We start from the raw sequence: 23,051 nt of genomic DNA, 5'->3' as shown, positions 1-23,051 counted from the left end.
ATCCATGGTATCCTACTTTGCTTCCTGTGCTACACTGTTGTGTGACGTCATTAAATGGCTCTGCTTTTCTACTCTAGAAGTGACCACTTCTTAGTGGAGTGCTGAATAAATTGGTACCTATTGTCTGATATTGTATTTGTCCTAGTTTCAAACAAATTAAAAGGTAGGCTCTGATAGTTAAGGATAAAGAACAAAACAAAACACTCTAACAGTACTGGTTGTTGTGAAGCAGTAAAAAAAAAAAAAAAGAAAGAAAGAAAGAAAATTTGCTTTCTCTTCTGCAACACAGACAAATTAATACATTTTTTAAAAACTACACCAGTGGTTGACAACAAATTGTTATTTTCCCTCAAACAGGATAGTTCTAACAGCAATGATGAGGTTTGAGAGGCTGTGATCACATATCACAAACCAGTTAAACCATCTCTTTCGCCTTTAGGTTGCGTCTAACTATCCTAGACAATTGATCTGTCTGTTTCATAAAATCTCTCTTTCAGGAGAGTCTTCATCTTTCCTTCTTAATATATTTCAGTGTTTTTTAATCTTTCCATAAAAATGATGTTCTTGTTTTTATTTAACCTCCAGTCCACCTACTGTAGCTTAATGTCACCATCTTTTATCCATCTCTAGCCTTTTATCCTGCACTAGTACTGAGAGGCAGTGTAGCACAACAACATGGTTTTTGGAGTCAGACATGCTAACATTAAAATCCATCACTTTATAGGTGTGTGATGTTGGGCAAGTTACTACTGAGGTTCAATTTCCTCATCTGTAAATGAGCAACCTCTTCAACCTCATGTGAAGATCAAATGACATAATATATTATTTGTAGGGTTATGGGGTAAGATGATGGAGAAGGCAATGGCACCCCACTCCAGTATTCTTGCCTGGAAAATCCCATGGACAGAGGAGCCTGGAAGGCTGCAGTCCATGGGGTCACCGAGGGTCGGACACGACTGAGTGACTTCACTTTCACTTTTCACTTTCATGCATTGGAGAAGGACATGGCAACCCACTCCAGTGTTCTTGCCTGGAGAATCCCAGGGATGGGGGAACCTGGTGGGCTGCCGTCTCTGAGGTCGCACAGAGTCGGACACGACTGAAGCAACTTAGCAGCAGCAGCAGCAGGGGTAAGATGAGGCATGGTATTTGGCACCCAAAAAGTGCTCAATAAATAGTAGTTATTTATCTGATTAGGTGCACAGATCTGACTCAATTCATAAACTTTTAGAGTGGGGAAGAATAGTTCCTGGATTTCAACACAAGTTCCCTGGTAGCTCAGTGGTAAAGAATCTGCCTGCCAATGCATGAGACACAAGAGACGTGGGTTTGATCCCTGGGTTGGAAAGATCCCCTGGAGAAGGGAATGGCAACCCATTCCAGTATTCTTGCCTGGGAAATCCCAAGGACAGAGGAGCCTGGTGGGCTACAGTTCATGGGGTTACAGAAGAATTGGACATCACTTAGTGACTAAATAACAACAGTGTCATAAACATACTAGACACAGAGGCTCAAAATTTGTTGACTTATTTTTCCCCTGGAGTGAAATGAACAGCCCTCACCTATCTGCAAGATATCACATATTTAGCTCAAAGGTGACAAAATCGATCAATCCTCTGATGCCTCCAAATATGCAGATAGATACCTCACTTTGTCTAGATGTTTTGGCAAGGCATAGACACAACACAAAAAGCTTAGACTTTGTTTCTATGAGGTTTCGTTTCCATGAATATTTCACATTTGATTATTGTCTTGGGCGCCTAGAATGGGAGTGACTCAATCAAACGCCTCCTCATCCATCCAAGCATTCTTTGAGAAAATTTTAAAAGAATACTAACAACTAATCATATACCTGAACAAAATCTTTCAACTTGTGACTAAGTATACTACCTGCCCTGTTTATCTGTAAGATCTGTGCTAACTACAGATATATTTCTAATCTGCTTTGTTCCCAAGCCAATCCCCTCTCCCAATAACCCACCGGTGCAAGTTCCAGACCACAATGAACATTTGTGAACCAGTGAGGTGTTGGTTAGGATTTTATTTTTTGCTTTTAAAGGTCTTTACGGGGCTAGGAAGGAAAGTTGAGGAACACGCATGGGAATATATAGAGTCGATTGGGCTGGAATGTCTGTCAATAAGGACAGTGTGTCTCTTTTACCATAATCTTGGAAAAAAGATTATATGCGTGTTCAGATGGAGTCACTGCAGTATGGCCCGTTCCCCGACTGATTCATAAGGGGCGATCTCAGGTGTGGAGTTCCAAGCACCTGCTTGATCACACTCCGGCAGTTCAGAACCTAGCGTATTTGAGGCCGGTGGCTCAGGTTCCACTTAATTTGGCTCAGGTGTCACTAACACTATGTGCAGTGCCCGTCACTGAGTCGTACTTTGGGACTTGGATACTTACTTCGGACTTTCTTGTTTCTCCCCGCTTCCTTCCCATTAGTTTCCCTTTCGCTCCTCCGTCTCCGGGGTGCCCACTTCCTCCCTTTGCTCCCATTCTCCGCTTTCTTCTCTTTCCTTCCTACTGGGCTTCCCGTCTCTCATCCTCGTAGGGCCGCGGGGCTCGAGGCTGAGGCTCGGCTCCGAGGAGGAGGAGGCGCGAGGCCGGCGGGACAGGCGAGAGGTGCCGAGCCGCGAAAGCGCGGGGCGCGCGCCGGGGCGGGGGCGCGCGCGGGCTGGCCGCGTGGCCGGGCGGCCGGACCAGGGAGCGGCGCGCGCGCGCGTGGCCCGCCAGCCCCTGGCGCGCCCCCGGCGGCCGGGGCCGCAGCGTGCTCGCCCCCGCCGCCAGCTCGCCTCACTTATGGGTCGGAAGCGCTGCGTGGGGGAGACCGTTCCAAGATGGCGGCGGGTTGCTGCGGGGTGAAGAAGCAGAAACTGTCCAGTTCGCCCCCCTCTGGCTCGGGTGGCGGTGGTGGCGCCTCCTCCTCCTCCCACTGCAGCGGAGAGAGCCAGTGCCGAGCCGGGGAGCTGGGACTAGGAGGCGCCGGTACGCGGCTCAACGGGCTAGGAGGTCTAGCCGGAGGAGGTAGCAGCAGCGGCTGTACCCTCTCTCCCCCCCAGGGCTGCGGCGGCGGCGGCGGGGGGATCTCCCTGTCGCCCCCTCCGAGCTGCGGAGTGGGGACCCTACTTTCTACCCCGGCCGCCGCCACCTCTCCCTCGCCCTCCTTGTCGTCCACCGCCTCGTCCTCATCGCCCGGCTCCCGGAAGATGGTGGTGTCAGCGGAGATGTGCTGCTTTTGCTTCGATGTGCTCTACTGTCACCTGTACGGATACCAGCAGCCCCGGACCCCCCGGTTCACCAACGAGCCCTAGTGAGTACCGTGCCCTCCGCCGCCCTCTCCCTTGCGCTCGGGATGGGGCTCAGAGTTGAGGCAAAGTACGAGTCCGCCTCCCCGCCGGCCGCTGCCCCTGCCCCTCTGGCTGCCCCGGGTCCCTGGAGCCACTCTCCCTGAGTAAGGGCACCCCGCACTTTCTGCCCTCTGAGGCAAGCGCCCCACACTTGGATAGGGGTGCTGCTGCGAGAGATGGCTCGCTGACTCCCAGAGGTGTTCGCTTTCTCTTTGAGATAACTTCGAGGAGTTTTGACCCTCTCCTTCGCCACCCCGGCTCCCCATCTCCCGGGTTTGGGAGCTCTGGGTCCCTCACGGTGTTGACCTCTCCTGTATTGGGTTTCCTTGACCCCCAGCGAAAGTCCCGCCGGTGTTCCCGCCCCGCGTACCATGCACATGGAGCGTTACTATCCCATTGCAGCGTAAAAAATAGCAACTATCCAACTTCTGTTCTGCCAGTGATGGAACTTAGCTCCGGAGCCTATGAGCTTACCCATCTTTTTCCTTCGGGTTTCCTTGTGTCCTGGGGAGGGAAGAGGTTTTTTGTCAAAACACATGTTCCCTTAGTACCTATTTTTACCCGAACTTACCCATTAAAATGTGTTTCTAGTGAAGCGCACCGCCGGCTCTCTCACATTTAAAGAGTGAGATTTTTTTTTTTTAAATTCCACCGTCTGGGTAATAGCTCATTCAAAGAGAGCTGTCCCCATAGAGCCACTGTCAGTTTGTACATTACGCGTGCACTCGCTTTTGTGTCGATTTCACTTTTAAGAAACCCATGTTAGGTTTGACGATTCAGGAACTAGTTAAACAGCAAGTGTGTAGGAATTTTATGGTTTCCTCCGGTTTTGTACTTTTATTTTACCCTTCAAGTGTGTGGTTGAAATTGTTTAGAATAAAACTGTTACAGCTAAAAGCCAGGTTAATTCTAATCCCTGTCCATTTGGATGTGTGGGAGATGGGGCATGTGTTGTTTTTTTAATGTGTACACTTGAGTGTAAACTGACTTTTTGAGTTAAATGCTCAAGACTGAATGTAAAGCCCAAGGAAGGGCAGAATGACAAAGAGGGTGATTGTTTTACTTATGAGTACTTAGCATCAATGGGAAAAATAATAGAGAAAAATTTCAGTGAAACTTATACTGAAAAGCATCAACCCTTTCTCTGCTAAGACAAGTGCCCCTTGTCCCCATACCCTAAGTACCTAAATTGATGTTCTTTTAAAACTGCTTCTTTTCATTTTGTGAGATTAGGGGATTAACTGCGACTGGATAGTATAAACACTCTGCCTAGTCTAAAAACATTCATTTAATATGTAAAGTGGAAATTGCAATAAAGTATCCTGGAAATTGTAAATTCGTTTTGTTTTTCTTTGGCTTTGATACTTGAAATGTATTTCATTTTGTATTTTTGCCACTTTTCTGTGGCCTGTGCATTTTCTTTCAGACCTGGTCCCTCTTTGGGCATTGGTTCATAGGAAATGCGTGAAAGAGCAGAGACTGACACTTTGTCAAATTACATATCTTGATAACTTTCATAGTTTCAATTCTAAAAGCTTAAATCCTAAACCCACACCTGTACTTAGCCAATTTGCTTTTTGGTTAAGAAGTAGAATTCGTTTTGAAAAAGACTGCCATGTAAAAAAAAGTCTATGAAATATTTATTAGGTTGAGTCACTTATTTGTGACTTTTCTGCCTTCTCTTGGATGTCTATGATGTATTAAAGCCAGTCCTGGGATGATACATAGGTTGGCTCAGCAAAGTCATGGGACTGCAAAAATTCACTCCTGTTTAGTTATATGAGTTTGGCAAAGGCTGTTTTACTATTCACGCTCCATTGCTCCAAAGCATATGCGAACACACTTTCAGGAGGTGCTATTTTCACACATTTTAAAGTGAGTTTGGGTTAACTGAATGACTGTAACAAGAATTTTAAAAGGAAAGTGAGCTTGACCAGCTCATACAGAAACTGCTTTTGAAAGTGTCATTTAAGAGTGGCTACTTTGCACACATATTTAAATATTATTTCTCTAATACCCCACCCACTGGATTTCTTTCTCTTGGAATTAAACAGAAAAAATAAGACACCCTTTGACCACTGTGGATATGTTGCAACAATGGTGAAAGAATAATAACTATTATCATTTAGCAGGCCTTGACTGTGTCATGTATTCCACCAAACAACAAATTTAGAAGAGACACTGAACATGACCAAGAGGAGAATGGAAGTTCACTTAAGTGGAAAGAGGAGTGTATCTTTATTTTCTTTTATCTTAAAGTCATTTTGGAGGTGGACTGGAAAAATTTAGGAAAACTTCTTCAAAGCAGGGTTTGATCATGGGAGTAAAATAACTAGAATCACTTGACAGTGCCTTAGTAACCAGCACCTATTTTCTTTCTGTTTTGCATATTTAATAGCATTGTGTACTTGTTAGTGTGGCTTGGTGCTGGGGGCCATAAGACATAAATAGATATATTGCTCTCCCCCCAGAGTTATTAGTATCATGGTGTCATGAGCAGTGCTGTTTAGGTCCTGTCTCTGTCCACCGGAAGACGTGCTTTCGACAGTGGCACATCCTCCTATAGGAAAGCACACCGTTTTCATCTCTTCCCAGGACCTTTCTGCCAAAATGTCTGTCACTGGTGAAATCTGCCTTTTATGGGCTTAGAAGTTTTGGTTTCATCAGTGACCCTTCCACTCCAGTAGGTTATTAGAAATTTCCACGATCTATCAGTTTCAGGTTTGGCGGGGAGGATGTCACCATAGGAACAGGCTGTATGGATACAGTGTATCTGCTGTTTCAACTGTATCAACACAACACTGTTGCTGCTGTTTCCTTGAATACCTACCTCATTGCAAAGAAGTAGCCATAGCTGGGGCTTGGGAGGAGAATGGAAATCTGTTCAGTGGAGGAAAGGTAACATTTGTGTTCAGAGTGAGGAATGAATGACTGAATCCTTGGTCTCAGTTGTACAGCCACATGTGCCCACAGAACCAAGGTTCAAAACATGATTTAAAGAAAACATGACTTTAGGTGCATTTTACGATTCACAGAGCTTTACATTTATAGATGGGAACGTTATAAGGGATCCACTGTGCCAGGTGTTGAGCCAGTTCTACTCCAGAACTGTCCTTCTCAACTTTGGCTGCACATTGGAATCAGTGAAGAATTACTAAAAAGACAGATGCCTGGGTCCCAACCCCAGAGATTCTGATTTAATTGGTCTTGGATAGGGCCTGGGCATCAGGATTTTTAGAATCTCTCCAGGTAGCTGAGGCAGAGGACCAGTATGTTGTATTCGACTAGGCCTTTCTCCTGACATTGTGATTAATTTGATGTGGGGTGGTTCCTGGGTACTCGAATTTTATGAGCCTTCTGAGTGCTTTTTGGTAAACAGCCGGTTTGGGAAAACACTTGCAGTGTGGTCTGCAGACACATCACCTGGAACTTGTTCAAAATGTAGGCTCACATACCCCAGCTCAGACCTGCCGAATTTGAATCTGCATTTTAACAAGCTTCCCCAGGTGACTCTTAGGAACATGGAAAAGTTTGGGGAGGTGTGGTTCTCAAACTTTACTTCATAAGCTCCTGTAGTGCTTGTTAAAACACAAATTGCTGGGCCCCATTCCCAGAGTTTCTGATTCAGTTGGTCTGGGGTGGGGCCGTGAATTTGCATTTCAACCAAGCTCCCTGGTGATGCTGCTGCTGCAGTTCCCAGGACCACACGTTGAGCCCCACTGGTTCGGACAGCAGAAGACCTGAACAAAGTACTTGAGCAACTGTAAGGGAATGGCACTTTTCACTGTCAGCTTCCAATATAAAACTTCCTGCTTCCATGCCAGTATCCTTTATCATGTTCTTTCTAACTTACACCAGGAAGACTGAATGCTGCCAAGATCCAAATAAGAGTCTGAGGTTCTTGGGATGGTTTCAGTCCGAGGTGAGATTGAGGGGAGGAAACCCTTAACTGGAAACCTGCCGTATGATTTTAGGTTTTTTTTCCCCCAGAAATTGTTAAATGTGAGGAGCACATTTTAGGAATAAAAGCAGCTCAGATATGATATCTTTAAGTGAGTTTTATTGATTTTAGTAACTAAAGCCCCCTAAAAAGATGCTTTGATGATTAGCTCACTAAATAACATGTTGTAATAAGATTTTAAAAGCTTTTTACTCACACTTATGCTTGCTGGATTGCATTTTAAGAATTTCCCTCATTAACAAAGAAACATAAAAGGATCCTGCTAAGGCACTGGGATTGCTCAGTCTTATATCTTTAATACTGTGTTGCATGCCACATCCCATGAACTTTTATTTTAATCTTCTTACCACCTTTGAAGTTAATGCAGTACTACATTTTGCATAAACCAGAGCACATAAAAGATACTTTACTATTAAACATCAATAAGTGTGTTTCCCCCCATTGCAGTGAACAAAATGTATTTTTAAAAAAATCAACTCTTGGACATGCAGATTTTCAGATACCTTCATCAGGTGTTTGAACAATTACCTTTTTCTTGTCTTGTCACAGTAGTCAAATTACTATTTGTCGTTGTGCTTGGGACGAATTGGGTTGCTGTAGGGAGATGAGAGGTAGGCACTTTGTTTCATTAGAACAGTAACAATCCTATAACATGTTAGTAAGAAAGATGATTTGATAATACAGCTCAGGTCAAAATGATATTAAATCAGCATTTTAAGCACAGACTATTTCTGTTAAGTCCCTTTTGGATGAAGAGTGACCAAAATAGCCGGAAGGTGTGTGTTTCTCCTAGATGATGCTACTAAGCCATTACAGATTTCCTTATCTATGCTAGCGTAATGATCGTAATGTATAGTTCTTTTAAAATAATAGTCTGAAAAATTGTTGAGCATTTTGGGAGGTATTATATGGGTTGTTTTTCAACAAGGTCTATTTCCATTGGAAGGCAATCTGGTGTCCTATCTTATAGAAAAGAAAGCAGGGCATGCCCCCAGTTGTCGTTTATGCTGTAAAAACCTTCAGTGACTGAAATGGTAGGATATAGAAATATAAATTACAAAATTATTTTTACATCTATGCATGAAGGTGTATGTAGGGCAAGGTATATTTAGTTACAAAGGAAAACTCAATGCTTATTTTACCTTCTCCCCCATATGGCCAAAGGGAGTGATAACCTAGCTCATAATTTTTCGTGCTTATGAATTGTGTTTGTGCTGCATTCAGGTCCCAGTTAGTCGATAGCAACCAAGAAGGATCTCTAAGTCCAGTGGGAAGAAAGACCACTACTGAGAAAGAGAAAACTGCTCTGTTAGCCCACGCATATATTGTTTTTTTTCTCTAAGTATGTGTTTCTCAGAAACAGACTAATATTCACATTGTTGTCTTTAAAAGATTGTACACTTTTTGAAATTGTGTTAAAACACTATATCCTATTATTGCAGTTTATTATAATTTTGAAGTCAGTTGTGTTTCCCATTAACAGATCATCTTTTTGAGAATGTATATGTGCAAAACACTAAAACTTGTGCAATGAGATTAGTCAGAGTTCCCTATTTCAATAGGCGTTTTTCTGTTCTCTCCATGTCACACATGCTTGCCTGTTTTAAAGCAGCACAATGACCAGGGCTTTTACATTTAAATTTTCTTAAATAGTCTTTTTTCCCCCCAACTTGTGTAATAATGTCTTTTTGATACTGTTCTGAATCAATTAAGCTAAGTGCATGAGGACCAGCAGTAAAACCCAGGGGCTGCCAAGAATGGACCTTCAGTGTGTAAGCTGTCTTTCCACAATCAGTAATTGGGCAGTTGCTCAGAGGACACTGGAGACAGTGTGGGAAGCCAGTGGTTGTGTAGGTGGGAAGAGTAGATTCCCAACAGTGAACTTATTTAGAGTTGAGCTTCTGTAGTTACAGTGTTGCTAAGAACAAAAATGAGCCACAAGCTTATGTAGCAGAAAGAAAAGTGCCCAAAGGAAAAAGTATGGTGTAATAATGTAGTTGGGTGGGGCATATTTTATGTTTGGTCCAACCATAAGTGGCATCTTTTCTATCAAGTGTGGGTGTATTTTCTACAGCTCTTAGTGTACCATACTTTCAAACTTGCTCACCTGTAAAAATGTTAGTGTTGAATAGCTGAGTGGAAATTATATGTCACTGGGGGAGGAAACCTGGTATTTTTTTTTCTTATTAGCATATACACTTTGCTGAGTTCCGTGGTTGGAAACTAGAGAAATAGAAGAATAGTTCTATCCTCACAGAGCTCACAGTGTCATTTAAGATATGATACTTAACATGCTTGCAGAGCAATATATAGATGATTATAGGTGAATTAGACGCATGAAAAATGCGGTGCATGAGCATGGTAATGACATGGGGTAAAGGAGTGGCCAAGAAGAAGGCTTTGGGGAGAGGACAACTTTTGAGCCAGGTTTTTAAATGGCAGAAGTACAGAGGTTATTGGTGAGAGCCTGTGAACAGTAGATCTAGAAGTCTTACTTGGTTGTTCTCAAACCGGTTGCTGTCACTGCCACACCCCTTGCCACAGCACTTGGGGATTCCCAGCAGCTGTCTTCAGTCAGCAACTTAAACACTCAGCATTTGCCATACCACTCCCCTTGCTCTGGTCTCTAAGATCATAAAACTTCAAGGAAATGGAAAGTAGCCTTTTGGCTTGTGAACCCTCTGAGAATGCTGCATAAGAAATATTGGATCTGATTATAGTTTTTCATATTAGGAAGGGAACAGAATTTGTAGACGAGTCTTCTAGAATGTAGGATGAATTGGAAGAGAAGCCTAAAGGTAGGAGAGAACAGCGGGACTTAAGGTGATGAGGGCACAAGGAATGGACCCCAGGGACGTAGTTTGTGAATCTAGGAAGGTTGGAAAATCAAGAAGTGGAAGGAGTTATCAGTGTATGCAGGGACTCGCACTCTAGGGCCAGGTTTTGTGTAGGAGTGGAAAGATTGCAGCTCACCTGCTTTTTGGCTCCCATCATTGGCTCTTCTTTTCTTGGCTCTGTGCCTAACTATTCTTGTGCTCAGGAAAAGTTTGTTCAACAGCTCTGTTGGAATTGCTGTGAAATTTGATCTCAAGTGTAAGGACCTTCCTTCCACCTTTCACCTATTCCCAACTGTATCTAATTTGAGAGAAAGGAGTAGAAGACATGTTGGTTTGATTGAATTTGGATTGAGTATGAAGATAGCTGAGATAGCTTTTGGACAAGGACCTGAAATTAGGTGATTGCATGTGAGTAAAGAGGCATTATGGGGATAAAATCTACCAAATTCCCATTGCTGGAGCAGGTAAATGTAAGAGAGGCTTTGAACATAATTCAGAATACATAAATCTGAGGAACCAGGAGAATGGTGGTGCCACTAAAAAACATGGTGGGAGAGGGGAGCAGTTCAGTTGCTCAGTAGTGTCCAACTCTTTGTGACCCCATGGACTGCAGCATGCCAGGCTTCCCTGTTGATCACCAACTCCTGGAGCTTGCTCAGACTCATGTCCATTGAGTTGGTGATGCCATCCAACCATCTCATTCTCTTTCGTCCCCTTCTCCTCCTGGCTTCAATCTTTCCCAGCATCAGGGTATTTGCCAGTGAGTCAGCTCTTTGCATCAGGTGGCCAAAGTATTGGAGCTTCAGCATCAGTCCTTCCAATGAATATTCAGGACTGATTTCCTTTAGGATAGACTGGTTTGATCTCCTTGCAGTCCAAGGGACTCTCAGGAGTCTTCTAGAAATAAATAATTGGTCAGGTGAAATCAGATTTTTAATATGTATATTTCAGGTGTTGGCAGTTATCAAATGTCATTTCTTTTTTAATTAACAGCCACAGAGCAGCAAAGAGCTATTGTGAGGATTTGGTTGGTCTCTTGGGATCTCTTCAACCTCCCTTTCACCCCCTCTGCGGCTTTGAGCTGCTGAAATGGGTAGAGATCAGTGATAGTTTTCAGCTTTGTCAGTGGAAATACTGATAGAATGTTGGGTTTCCCTACTGTAGGTTTATATATTTTCTCAGTCTTCAGGCTTATCAGTTTGAAAGCAGTCAGTGATTTTTAAATTTCCTTATGTGTATATCATAGCATAACTTTCAACAAAATAGAGCCTTGTGGAGGACCATCTCAGGAACTTATAATTTTAGGTCTTGGATGAAAGGAAATTTCTGAAGGATAGAAAGTACTATCTGGTACTAGATTCTAGGTCCTGTGTCCTCAAGCTTAGAAAGTAAAGAATCAAACTGGATCTGTTTTGCATCCTTGCTCATTGATCAAAGAGAGTTATTATCAATGGAAAGGATCAGCCATATTGCTTTGTGATCTTTGCAATCTTCAGTGGATGGGCAAATGTGAAAAATTCTACTTGAGTACAGGCCTACTAATTCTAGTTTTTAAAATAAGGTCTGTGATAGTCTTGATGATTCTTGCCTTTCCCCTATCTGTTTCATTTTACAGATAATCCACACTGTGACCCAAAGCCACATGCAATGCTGGGAGAGCACAGTTGACTGTATTATGCAATATCCTGCCGGAAGATGCTGACCAGCTCTCTAGTAATGGAAAGTAGTGAGATTGACCTAACTGCCTATGTAGCTTGCCTTGCCATTCCATATACTTTCTGTAAGCATATTACACACAATTCTAGTAACATATCTTATAGTGAGATCTTAGATTGCTGCAAGGTAGTGACACCAGATTCTCAGCTTTGCTTCAGGCACTGGTGGATCTTTGAGTCATTCTCATAGTATGGATTTTATGAAAAATCAGCTTTGGTGTTGTCAGCCTGAAGGCCACCGCACTGTGTCTGCCTCAAAGAAATGCTCCCGTGCTAGTCACGTTGATGTGCTTCTTCTCTGTGACATTAGTATTGCTTATGTAGCCTAAAAATCACATGGTTGAGTGTAGGTAGTTTGGGGTGCAAATAAGTTATATAACTGGTAAAACTTAGACTTCAAGCGCATACCTTATTGTAGTAAGACAAATACCCTCTGCATCCTGATTTTGAACAGCAGTGAGGTAAGTGTTTAGATGATGGGTGCTTTTTTCACTTTTTTCAAAAAAAGATGGTAAATGGAAGACAGTGTTGCTGATTTATTCACTAAAGAAGAATTTAATGAAGTCTTCTGGCCTTTTTTTCCATGTTAGATTATTGTTCTCAATGCATTTTGTCAAATTCCCTGTGATTAAAACAAACAAACTCTCATGCTTCTTTTGTATTAAGAACAAAATCTTCCCAATAGCTTGGCCAGGTACTTGATTTTGTGGAATAGCTCTTTGATGGTAGGAGTAGGGGGCCAGGCAGTCAGTGATTAAAAATTTTTGTTCAATTCATGGATCCATCTGCCCCACACCCTTGTCAATTCAATGCCCTCCCCCCCCATGAGAACAAATGGGAATGATACTGCTTTCTATTTCTCTGACACTAATGAGGTGATACGTGATTTGTGGTATATTTCACTCCACAAACTGCTCTAACCGTTGCCCTGTTCAGCAAGTTGTTTTGCAGAAATCCACCCTTTCACACTGAAAGCATGGCTCTGTGGAGAAAGAGAGTCACTTAGAGCTGGAGGTAGGAGTAGAGGGCATGTGGGAATCAGGGAAGGAGAAAAAATAAGATTGTTGTCAAATAAGATGACACCTGGATTGAGGGCAGATAAAGGGACCGAGTGCCGAGTCTGGAGCAGGACTGCTTACAAGAGGCGTATTTTACATGATACAAACCTAGGTGTTCCTCCTTTAGGACCAAGGGTTGGTGGCACTCTGGTTAGAAAGAAATGATGGCTACCAGCCACGGATGCATATCATGACGTTTAACAACATAAGAGAGCTTGTCTATGGCTCCCCCCGAGTGCTCCCTAGAGACCACATTGATAATCATTCACGTTGTGTCCTCAGATTGAGGCCTCTGGGTGAGTTTGGGAGCCATGGGACAAGTAGCTTAAGTGTTTTGTTTAGTCGCTCAGTTGTGTCCGACTCTTTGCTTAAGTATAGCCCAAGTGGATAAATGTAGCCGCTCTCTGGTCATTAATCCTTTTTTTTTCCCTTGATGTGTCAATGAGTATAGTTATAAATCCTCAGGTATTCAGATGTGTCTTATTTTTAGGCCCATGTATTTAGGTATTAATAGCCTCTCCTTAGATGTAGGAAGTTTCTTTTATATAGCTTGCTCACAGATATTCTCCATCACAAAGATTATGGAACAGATACTATGAAAGGAGAGACCCAGCTGTAATTTCTGAATGCAGAATGCAGTCATATGAAGGCATCCTACTTAGCATGCTCAGCTCACTGTACCTTGTCTCCATTGTCTCTTTAACAGGACCCACTATGGTCGGTTTAGTTTGTACATTACATTCTTAGGGATAACTGGAGCACCAACTGTTTTTGGTTAATGACTTCCTTTTCTATCATATAGATGTATATCAATTTTAGCAAGTATTTTTTATTGTGATAAAAAACACATAACGTGATCAATCCTGTCAACACATTTTTAAGTGTACAGTACTGTTAACTATAAGCACCATGTTTAGCTCATTTTTAAAGGTATGTAATAGTGTCTCTACCTCAAGCAACTAAGTTTTCATAGGAATGTTGGAATCTTTTAAAATGTCATCTTACCAACCCATATTAGAGATGCATGAAGCTTATATGCAGGAGAGCCTAATTTAAGCTTTGAAGTATTATTTATTTTTCCACACTTATTGAAAATTATGAATAAACTAGATTCAAGGTGTTATAGGCAGAAACAACCATTAAAAAAAGTTAAATTTCAAGCTAGTAGCATTTCAGTTAGTATTTGACCTGGCATTTATCATTTCTTTTACTAGTACACAGAAAAATTATACAAAACCGATCTTAATGACCCAGATAACCACGATGGTGTGATCACTCACTTAGAGCCTTGGAGTGCGAAGTCACGTGGGCCTTAGGAAGCATGACTATGAACAAAGCTAGTGGAAGTGATGAACTTCCAGCTGAGCTATTTCAAATCCTAAAAGTGCAGCTGTTAAAGTGCTGCACTCAATATGCCAGCATATTTGGAAAACTAAGCAGTGGCCATAGGACTGGAAAAGGTCAGTTTTCATTCCAGTCCCAAAGAAGGGTAATGTCAAAGAATGTTCAGACTGTTGCACAATTGCATTCACTACACATGTGAGCAAAGTAATGCTCAAAATTCTCCAAGCCAGGCTTCAACAGTATGTGAACTGAGAACTTGCAGATGTTCAAGCTGGATTTAGAAAAGGCAGAGGAACCAGAGATCAAATTGCCAACATCTGTTGGATCATAGCAAAAGCAAGAGAATTCCAGAAAAATGTCTACTTCTGCTTCATTGACTATGCCAAAGCTTTTGACTGTGTGGATCACAACAAAAATGTGGAAAATTCTTAAAGAGATGGGACTCCCAGATCACCTTACCTGCCTCCTGAGAAACATGTATGCAGGTCAAGAAGCGACAGTTAGAATTGGACATGGAGCAATGGACTGGTTCCAAATTGGGAAAGGAGTATGTCAAGGCTATGTATTGTCACCTGGTTTATTTTACTTATATGCAGAGTACATCATGTGAAATGCCTGGAGGGATGAAGCACAAGCTGGAATCAAGATTGTCGGGAGAAATATCAGTAACCTCAGATATGCAGATGATACCACCCTAATGGTAGAAAGCAAAGAACTAAAGAGCCTCTTGATGAAAGTGAAAGAGGAGAGTGAAAAAGCTAGCTTAAAACTGAACATTCAAGAAACCAAGATCATGGTATCCAGTCCCATCACTTCATGGCAAATAGATGGGGATACAAAGGAAACAGTGAGAGGCTTTATTTTCTTGGACTCCAAAATCACTGCAGGTGGTGACTGTAGCCATGAAATTGAAATATGATTGCTCCTTGGAAGAATGGTATGACCAACCTAGACAGCATATTAAAAAGCAGAGATATTACTTTGCCAACAAAGGTCCATCTAGTCAAAGCTATGGTTTTTCCAGCAGTCATGTACAATTGTGAGAGTTGGACTCTAAAGAAGGCTGAATGCTGAAGAATTGATGCTTTTGAACTGTGGTGTTGGAGAAGACTCTTGAGAGTCCCTTGGACTGCAAGGATATCAAACCAGTCTATCCTAAAGGAAATCAGTCCTGAATATTCATTGGAAGGACTGATGCTGAAGCTCCAGTACTTTGGCCACCTGATGGGAAGAGCTGATTCAATAGAAAAGACCCCGATGCAGGGAAAGATTGAAGGCAGGAGAAGAAGGGGACAACAGAGGACGAGATGGTTGGATGGCTTCACCGACTCAATTGACATGAGTTTGAGCAAACTCCGGGAGATGGTGAAGGACAGGGAAGCCTGGCATGCTGCAGTCCATGGGGTCACAGAGAGTCGGCCATGAGTGAGCAACTGAACAAGAACAAATACTGACTCCGTGTGTTCAAACAGAGCTTGATTTTCTAGCTTTCCTCTTGGGTCTCCTCTTCTATTTTTTTAGGGCTTTCTAATGAATTTCCTAATAATAATATAAAGAAACATCTGTGACAGGAGTTTGGCCCTTGTTCACCCACTTTTAAAGGTGGAGGGTGGGACCAAGGCATTAAAGAAGAACATTAGTTTTGACAGTTAATCCTGATGTTTCTTAGAAAATGTGTTTTCTAGAGAGACTGAAAATTGGAAGACACCTTGCCTCATAGGCTATTATAAGTAAGGCATTTCAGTCCATATGTTTGTGTATAAACTATTTAAACACTTCTTGAAATGGCTTCTTATAGTGTACATACTTGTTTCTAATGGAAAGCTCACTTCTTAATGTGTTAATAGCATCTATGAAATAATGGATATGGTCAAGTAAGGGGTTTTCAAAGTTGTTTATTTGCTCTGTTGTCTACACAACCATATGAGGTTCTTTATCATTAGCAGAGGTGCAGACATTTTTAATAGCATCACTGAATTATAATGCATTAATTTGTATTTTGGAGAAGTTTCTAGCTTCTTTCATTTAGAGATGCCTTTGCACTTCTAAAAGAGAAAATAGAATTTTCATGATTATCCCTTTACTTATAGATATTTAAAAATGAATATTTGTTTAAGCTTCAATATTTATTTGCCAGCATTATCTTAAGACAGTATGTTTTACATCAAAACGTATCTCTTATTCTAAGCTAGTACTACTCTTCATATTATGGTTAATTCTAATATTTCCATTCAACAAGTGATATAAGCGTTGTGGGCAGAACACTGTGGTAGCCTCCTTTTTGGGTGCAGGTGGGTGATCTATAAGATAGGCATAAGCCATACTTCCTGCCTTTAAAAGGCTTGCAGTCATATTGAGAAGATAAGATTCAGGAAACAAATAAGGAAGTCACATATGACTTAATGGCCAAGTGAATGATGGAAACAATGAGGTCTGGAGGAGTTTGGACAAAGATGAATGTGAGCTGGGGTTATGTAGGAGGGCTTCATGGACAAAGTAGCATTCGGGCTGGGTAGACCTTTTTCGTAGATAGATCAAGCGTTCTAGACAGAGAATCAATTTAAAGGTACAGAGGTCAGAATGAGCACTAGACAATAGTCAATGGATGCCGCAAAGGTAGATTAAAGTGGGGGAGATCCTAGCAAGAAAGGAGATGCATTAGGATACTGTTGCTATAATTCAAACATTTGGAAATGAAAGTCTGCCAGTTGACAGACTTTTGCCTCTTTCTTGGTAAAGTTTCCCTTTTGTCCAGTTAATTATGCCTCAGCAGCTTCTTTAATGTCTTGAATGTCATGAAGCCTGGACAACAGACTAGGAAATAACACACGTAGGAGTCTGCTGTGTGCGCAAAGTGCTTTCATTCATCAATAGACATTCAGCATAAGTCAGTTAGATTAACATTGGTTATATCTTCCTTTGCCCAAGTGTCTTTTATGTTCAGTGTTCTTTTTTTCTTCCAAACTTCAGTGTCTTAAACATGAAGCTGGGAAAACTGAATAGCTACAAATATTATGTAATTGAAAAAATAAACTACTTTAATTATTATGGAATTAAATGGCTGTAAGCCATTTTTTTCCTCCCTAAATTAATGAAGAAAATTTAACTTGGATGTTGCAAATGTAACTCACATAAGGTAGGTACTGGGAATTATAATAATTATAGGGGGATTGTGTACTAACTCTTGAATGATGTCATTTGTTAAATTAGCTTTAGATTAGTCTAGTGGGTGTATTCCTTATGGTTCTTAACATGCCCTACTCAAGAATGTTACAACTGTTAAGACACAAGCTATATAAGCAAAATCATTAAAGGTTTTATAGTATTACTTAGAAACAAAGTTCTAAAATAGTTTCCTGAATTATAATAGAACAGCATATTTTTATTTTATGCTGAACAATTGCCCTTTGAAGACAAAAGAGCAAAATTCTCAGTCTTTTATTGATAGTTTGTCTTTAATTACACTAGGTTACAGGTTTAGAATCCCCAAATTCTTCTTCAGTGATCATTGTAAAATTTTATTTTAGTAACTCACTTTTTTTTATTCTCTAGAATATATTTCAGAATATAAGGAGATTATTTTGAAACTATGAGACTGTCTCTGACAGGTTTTAGCCACATAAACATGAACATTGTGCCAGCATACTCAGGAAGTAAAGGAAAAAAAAAAACACATGAGCACAATGCTCATGAACAGTGTTCTCCATGTAGTCAGTTTATGTTTATAAGTAAATGAGCTCTCCCTTACGTCATAGCCTTGAATTATGAATAATTGTAACTTGAATTATCTATTACTATAGCGAGGTGAAGAAACACTAGATGTGAAATGAAAATAGTGGTAGTGAAATGTTTTTGAAGAAGGATGGATTTTGGCCTACATAGGTGATCACAGATCCCTGCCACACAGTAGGGTAGGAGGCCAAATGGAATCCAGTGATTTCTTTGGACAGATCACACAAAGGTCCTTGATCACCCTCAGTATGCGTAAAATCTTTATTAACAAAGGTGCATGCCCTTCCTTGTCAGGGGAAGGAGAGGTGATTTTGTTTATACAGGGCTGAACGACTTAGATGCCAATTTCATTTTTCACAGGCTTCAAACAATAGGCATGTTAAATAGGCAGTGGCCTCCATGGTTTAGAGCACAACCAAGGCTCCGTTTTGATATGGCAAGAGAACAAGCAAATTCCAATTTTAAAGTGAACCTTTGCTGTATTTTATTTGGTTCAACCTAGAGAAATTCAGGTTAGTTTTTACAGAAAAGGAGTGTTTTAGTCTTGAAGGTTTCTTTCACTTTTTCATGAAGAGTTATAATTATTCGCCACCCCATAATAACCATTCATTAACCCTTTATTACCTTAAATAACCTGCACCAACCCAGCAGGGTCAGTGGTGCTTTCCTGTTCTCAGAATTGTTGTTGTATTTATCTGAATGCTTTTAATTCTCAGTCTCTCATTCCCCAAAATTGAAGCCCAAATCCAGGAAGATCCTGCTCTTCCCCTTCCTCAATATAGTATTTCTGTGGAGCTTCATCATTTTTTAAAGCAGTAGTCTTGAATATCTGAAGGCTTGGTAGCAACTGCATAATAGAATTTTGACCACTTAAATCCTTGCAGTGTTGAACCATTTTGCATTATCTAGAAAACTATTTGCTGGTCCTGCTAGTTTTGCAATTTGGGGAGGTGGTGGAGTAATGGTGGTAGATAGGTTGTGAAGTTATGACTTTCAGGCTTTTTCAAACTGGATTTAATATCTAAAGGAGTACTTAAACATTGTTTAAGTGGACTGATGAATTCCGAGCAGTGCTAGATCTCAAAGATTTCTAGGTTTTCTAGGCAGTTTAAAAGCAGAGAATAAGTGAGATATTACATTGTGCTCCTTCCTGTGCTTTACCTTAAAGTGGGTATCTTTTTCTCTATGTGTATAACTGACACCATAAGATCTTTGTGGATTTATTTGATATTGTTTGTTATTTTGGGGACTGACATGTAGCTGTATGCAGAAGGGTAAGAACATGTATTTATGGTTCTCAAGGAGTTATGGCACAGACTTTAGTCACCTGCTTATCTTTTACCTGATGATGGGCTTCCCTGGTGGCTCAGAGGTTAAAGTGTCTGCCTTCAATGCAGGAGACCTGGGTTTGATCCCTGGGTTGGGAAGATCCCCTGGAGAAGGAAATGGCAACCCACTCCAGGATTCTTGCCTGGAGAATCCCATGGATGGAGGAGCTTGGTGGGCTACAGTCCATGGGGTCGCAAAGAGTCAGACACAACTGCGGAAGTTCAGTTCACTTCACTTCCATTCTCATAGGAGATTGGAGTAAGGGGGAAAGCACTGGATGGGATGAATTGGGAGATTGAAACTGACATATGTACACTATTGATACTATGTATAAACTAGATAACTAATGAAAAGCTAACTGTGTATCAAGGGGAACTCTACTCAGTGCTCTGTGGTGACCTAAATTGGAAGGAAATCCAGAAGAGAGGGGATATATGTATACAAATAGCAGAATCACTTTGCTATACAGTAGAAACTAATACCGCATTTTAAAGCAATTATACTCCAGTAAAAATTTTTAAGACATCAATATGAAAATTTAAAAAAAGATTGGAGTGCTTGGAAGGCTATTTGGTACTATTTGCTTATTTTTTCTACTGTTTTGTTTTACACTCTAGGTTTCCATATGTTTACATAAACGTTTCTTTCTTTCCTAATATTTCTGCAGTCAGGAGTGTTTAATCTGTTGCCTAAGAATGTATTTTGGGAGGGTCAGGAAACACACTGAATATCCTACATTTGATGAACCAAAGGAATATCTTTGTTTGTTTTATGAAAATTCTTGATGTTTCTGTTCTCACATTAATAAAATTTAGATGAAGAGAGGCAGATTTGAAGAAGCCTGACCCAAGGGATTATGAATTATCCTGAAAGCACAAATAATATTTTAGCATGTAATTTCCCTCATAAAATGTTTTATGGCAGACTTGTTTATGTCATAGATCTGAGTCAAAGCTGAATTGGAGACATTAGTCTTTAACTTATCCAAAATTAATATCTTCTGGCTAACAACCAACACTGCTTTATGACTCTTAAACCATTTCCTTATATTAATCATCAACAGTAGAAATTTGCTTTATTTCAGGGGCCATTTTTTTTAAAAACAATTTTTTAATAACTTCCTGATTTATTTTATAGTTTACAATGCAAAGAAAACATCCAAAGCATAATTGGATGATAGGATAGACTTACTAACTTAGCAACTCATTCACACATATTAGCCTTAAAGTACACAAGATTCAAATTCTTTAAATTAATGTGTTGGCAAAATGAAAAATTATTTAATCAAGGACTATAATGGTTGCTCATAAATTCCTAAAGTTGCAGATTCTAAGTCCATGAATTCTGAAGATACATAGTGAAAACTTACCATGTTATATACCTTTGTCATATGTTCATGATGGTTTATAAAAATATGTATAGACTAGAACAGTGAAACTGGATGATAGCATCATAAATAGCACTGAGACTACGTATCATTGTTGATTTTTATGAGTGAATTCCTCTATATTGAGGATTTGGTCAATTTAAATTGCTTTTCTTGGAGAAGATTTTAATGACTTTGTAGTCACTGTTACTGTGTTTCAGAAATTGTCAGTGATACTCAACATTTTTCTTTTAGCAATGCGACTCTCTGCCCTTGCAGCATGACCCTGAAGCCCAAAGTCCCATGTACAGTTTTGGGTGCTACTTTAAGAGGGGCAAGGAAGTTATGTGGAAAGCTTTATGTGTTCATTCAAATTTTCTATACCATACCCCCCACAACATAGGCACACAAGGTATGTGCAGGTTGTTTTCATATCATACATGCAACTAAACTCATTCAGGACCCTCAGAACTCTCAGAACTCTGCAAATGAACCACTTATAATATGTTTGACAATTTAGTATTGTGTTAGTCGCTTAGTCATGTCCGACTCTGTGACCCCATAGACTGTAACCCACTGTAGAATTCTCCAGGCAAGAGTACTAGAGTGGATAGCCATTATCTTCTCCAGGGGATCTTCCCAACACAGGAATTGAACTTGGGTCTCTTAAATTGCAGGCAGATTCTTTGTTTGACTGTGTCTGAGCCACCAGGGAAGTCCATGGACAAAGGAGCCTGGCAGGGGGTCCATGGGGTCGCAAAAGAGTTAGACATGACTTAGCAACTAAATAACAACAATTTTGTATAAGGATAATGCTACCATTGGGCTTCCTGGGTACCTCAGCTGGTAAAGAATCCGCCTGCAATGCAGGAGACCCTAGTTTGATTCCTGGGTCCGGAAGATCTGCTGGAAAAGAGATAGGCTACCCACTCTAGTATTCTTGGGCTTCCTTGGTGGCTCAGATGGTAAAGAATCCACCTGCAATGTGGGAGACCTGGGTTTGATCTCTGGGTTGGGAAGATCCCCTGGAGGAGGGAATGGCAACCCACTCCAGTGTTCTTGCCTGGAAAATCCTATGGACAGAGGAGCCTGGCAGGCTACAGTCCATAGGGTTGCAAAAAGTTGGACATGACTGAGCAGTTAAGCACGGTGCCACAATGTTACCATTGTTGTCAGACACTTTCATTACTTGTAATTTGGTTTGGTAACATTATAATAAATAGTCAGTTGTACGTGTTGAAATAGCAAACATTCTATTAAAATGAGTTTTTAAAGTATTTATGATTCTTTATAAAAGTCAAGATTTAGAGCTTATAATTACTATCTTCCTCATTTCATATAAGAGATACATTGAGACCTTTCCTTAGTAAACTTTCATCTGTTATGACTCTAGCCATTGAATTAGATGCTGTGCCTTTGTTTTACCATGACTTGGATAAATCAGTCTCTCATGTTCTATAATGTAAAATTAAAATTTGTGAATCTTTAAAAAGAAACAATATTTTAAAAATACTTCAGTGTAGCCAAATGTTGATAAGAGTAAATGCTTGTTTTCATGTCTGTTATCAAAAAACATATTTCCTTATAGTCTCCAAAGGTAAAATGGAATGTAAATCTAGGTTGATCATATTTTCTCTCTTCTAATTTTATAGGTGTTCATGAATACTTTAACCTAGAAATGTACATGTAGATATCGCTGCTGCTGCTGCTGCTGCTGCTGCTGCTAAGTCGCTTCAGTTGTGTCTGACTCTGTGCGACCGCACAGACGGCAGCCCACCAGGCTCTGCCGTCCCTGGGATTCTCCAGGCAAGAACACTGGAGTGGGTTGCCATTTCCTTCTCCAGTGCATGAAAGTGAAAAGTGAAAGTGAAGTCACTCAGTCATGTCCGACCCTCAGCAAACCCATGGACTGCAGCCTTCCAGGCTCCTCTGTCCATGGGATTTTCCAGGCAAGAGTACTGGAGTGCGGTGCCATTGCCTTCTCCGTAGATATCACTAGGGATGCCATATTCTTTGCTGAGCCTCTTAGGAGCTGAAAGTTACAGTCTTTTGGGGAAGCACCAGTTCCAGAAAGATTTTCAAACTCAAAGAATGGATTTCGAAATATTGGAGTAAGGACCTCAGAAAATCTACTTATATGAAAAAGCAGCATGAACACTGGCAAAAATTTTCAAAATCCACTTGTTTTGGAATTCTGGAAATTAACCAGAGGCTTCTAATAGCCTGAGGAGCATTTATTTATTCATTAAAAACAGCTGATTTTCAGCAAGAATAGTGAACTTTGTTGTGTTTTAACTTGTTCTAATATCCCTATTCCCATAGAACTGTAACTGTTTGACCCATCTGGCAGCTCCA

At 40.8% G+C, this 23,051-nt stretch overlaps 1 protein-coding gene and 1 long non-coding RNA gene across 6 annotated transcripts in view; both read left to right on the top strand.

Annotated features, from left to right (window-relative positions):
• The first annotated feature begins 2,798 nt into the window (after nucleotides 1-2,798).
• AMMECR1 (AMMECR nuclear protein 1) overlaps nucleotides 2,799-23,051 on the top strand; it is a 115,362-nt gene continuing 95,109 nt past the window's right edge. For all 5 annotated transcript variants that reach the window (XR_008707882.1, XR_008707880.1, XR_008707881.1 and 2 more), the window contains exon 1: nucleotides 2,799-3,317. Coding sequence is in view for 2 of the 5 variants with exons in the window: in XM_055563013.1 (XP_055418988.1) it covers nucleotides 2,845-3,317 (473 nt within the window). In the remaining 3 variants the exon portion in view is untranslated. The remainder of the gene's footprint in view (nucleotides 3,318-23,051) is intronic.
• On the top strand, nucleotides 6,454-21,087 carry LOC129638526 (uncharacterized). Its single transcript, XR_008707883.1, has 3 exons — nucleotides 6,454-7,276; nucleotides 11,768-11,932; nucleotides 20,952-21,087. It is a non-coding gene; the product is annotated as an uncharacterized LOC129638526 (long non-coding RNA).

The sequence above is a fragment of the Bubalus kerabau genome, chromosome X (genome assembly GCF_029407905.1).
Source record: "Bubalus kerabau isolate K-KA32 ecotype Philippines breed swamp buffalo chromosome X, PCC_UOA_SB_1v2, whole genome shotgun sequence".
Lineage (NCBI taxonomy): Eukaryota > Metazoa > Chordata > Mammalia > Artiodactyla > Bovidae > Bubalus > Bubalus kerabau.
The sequence above is the reverse complement of the archived record's forward strand: the minus strand, read 5'-3'. Positions and strand labels throughout refer to the sequence as shown.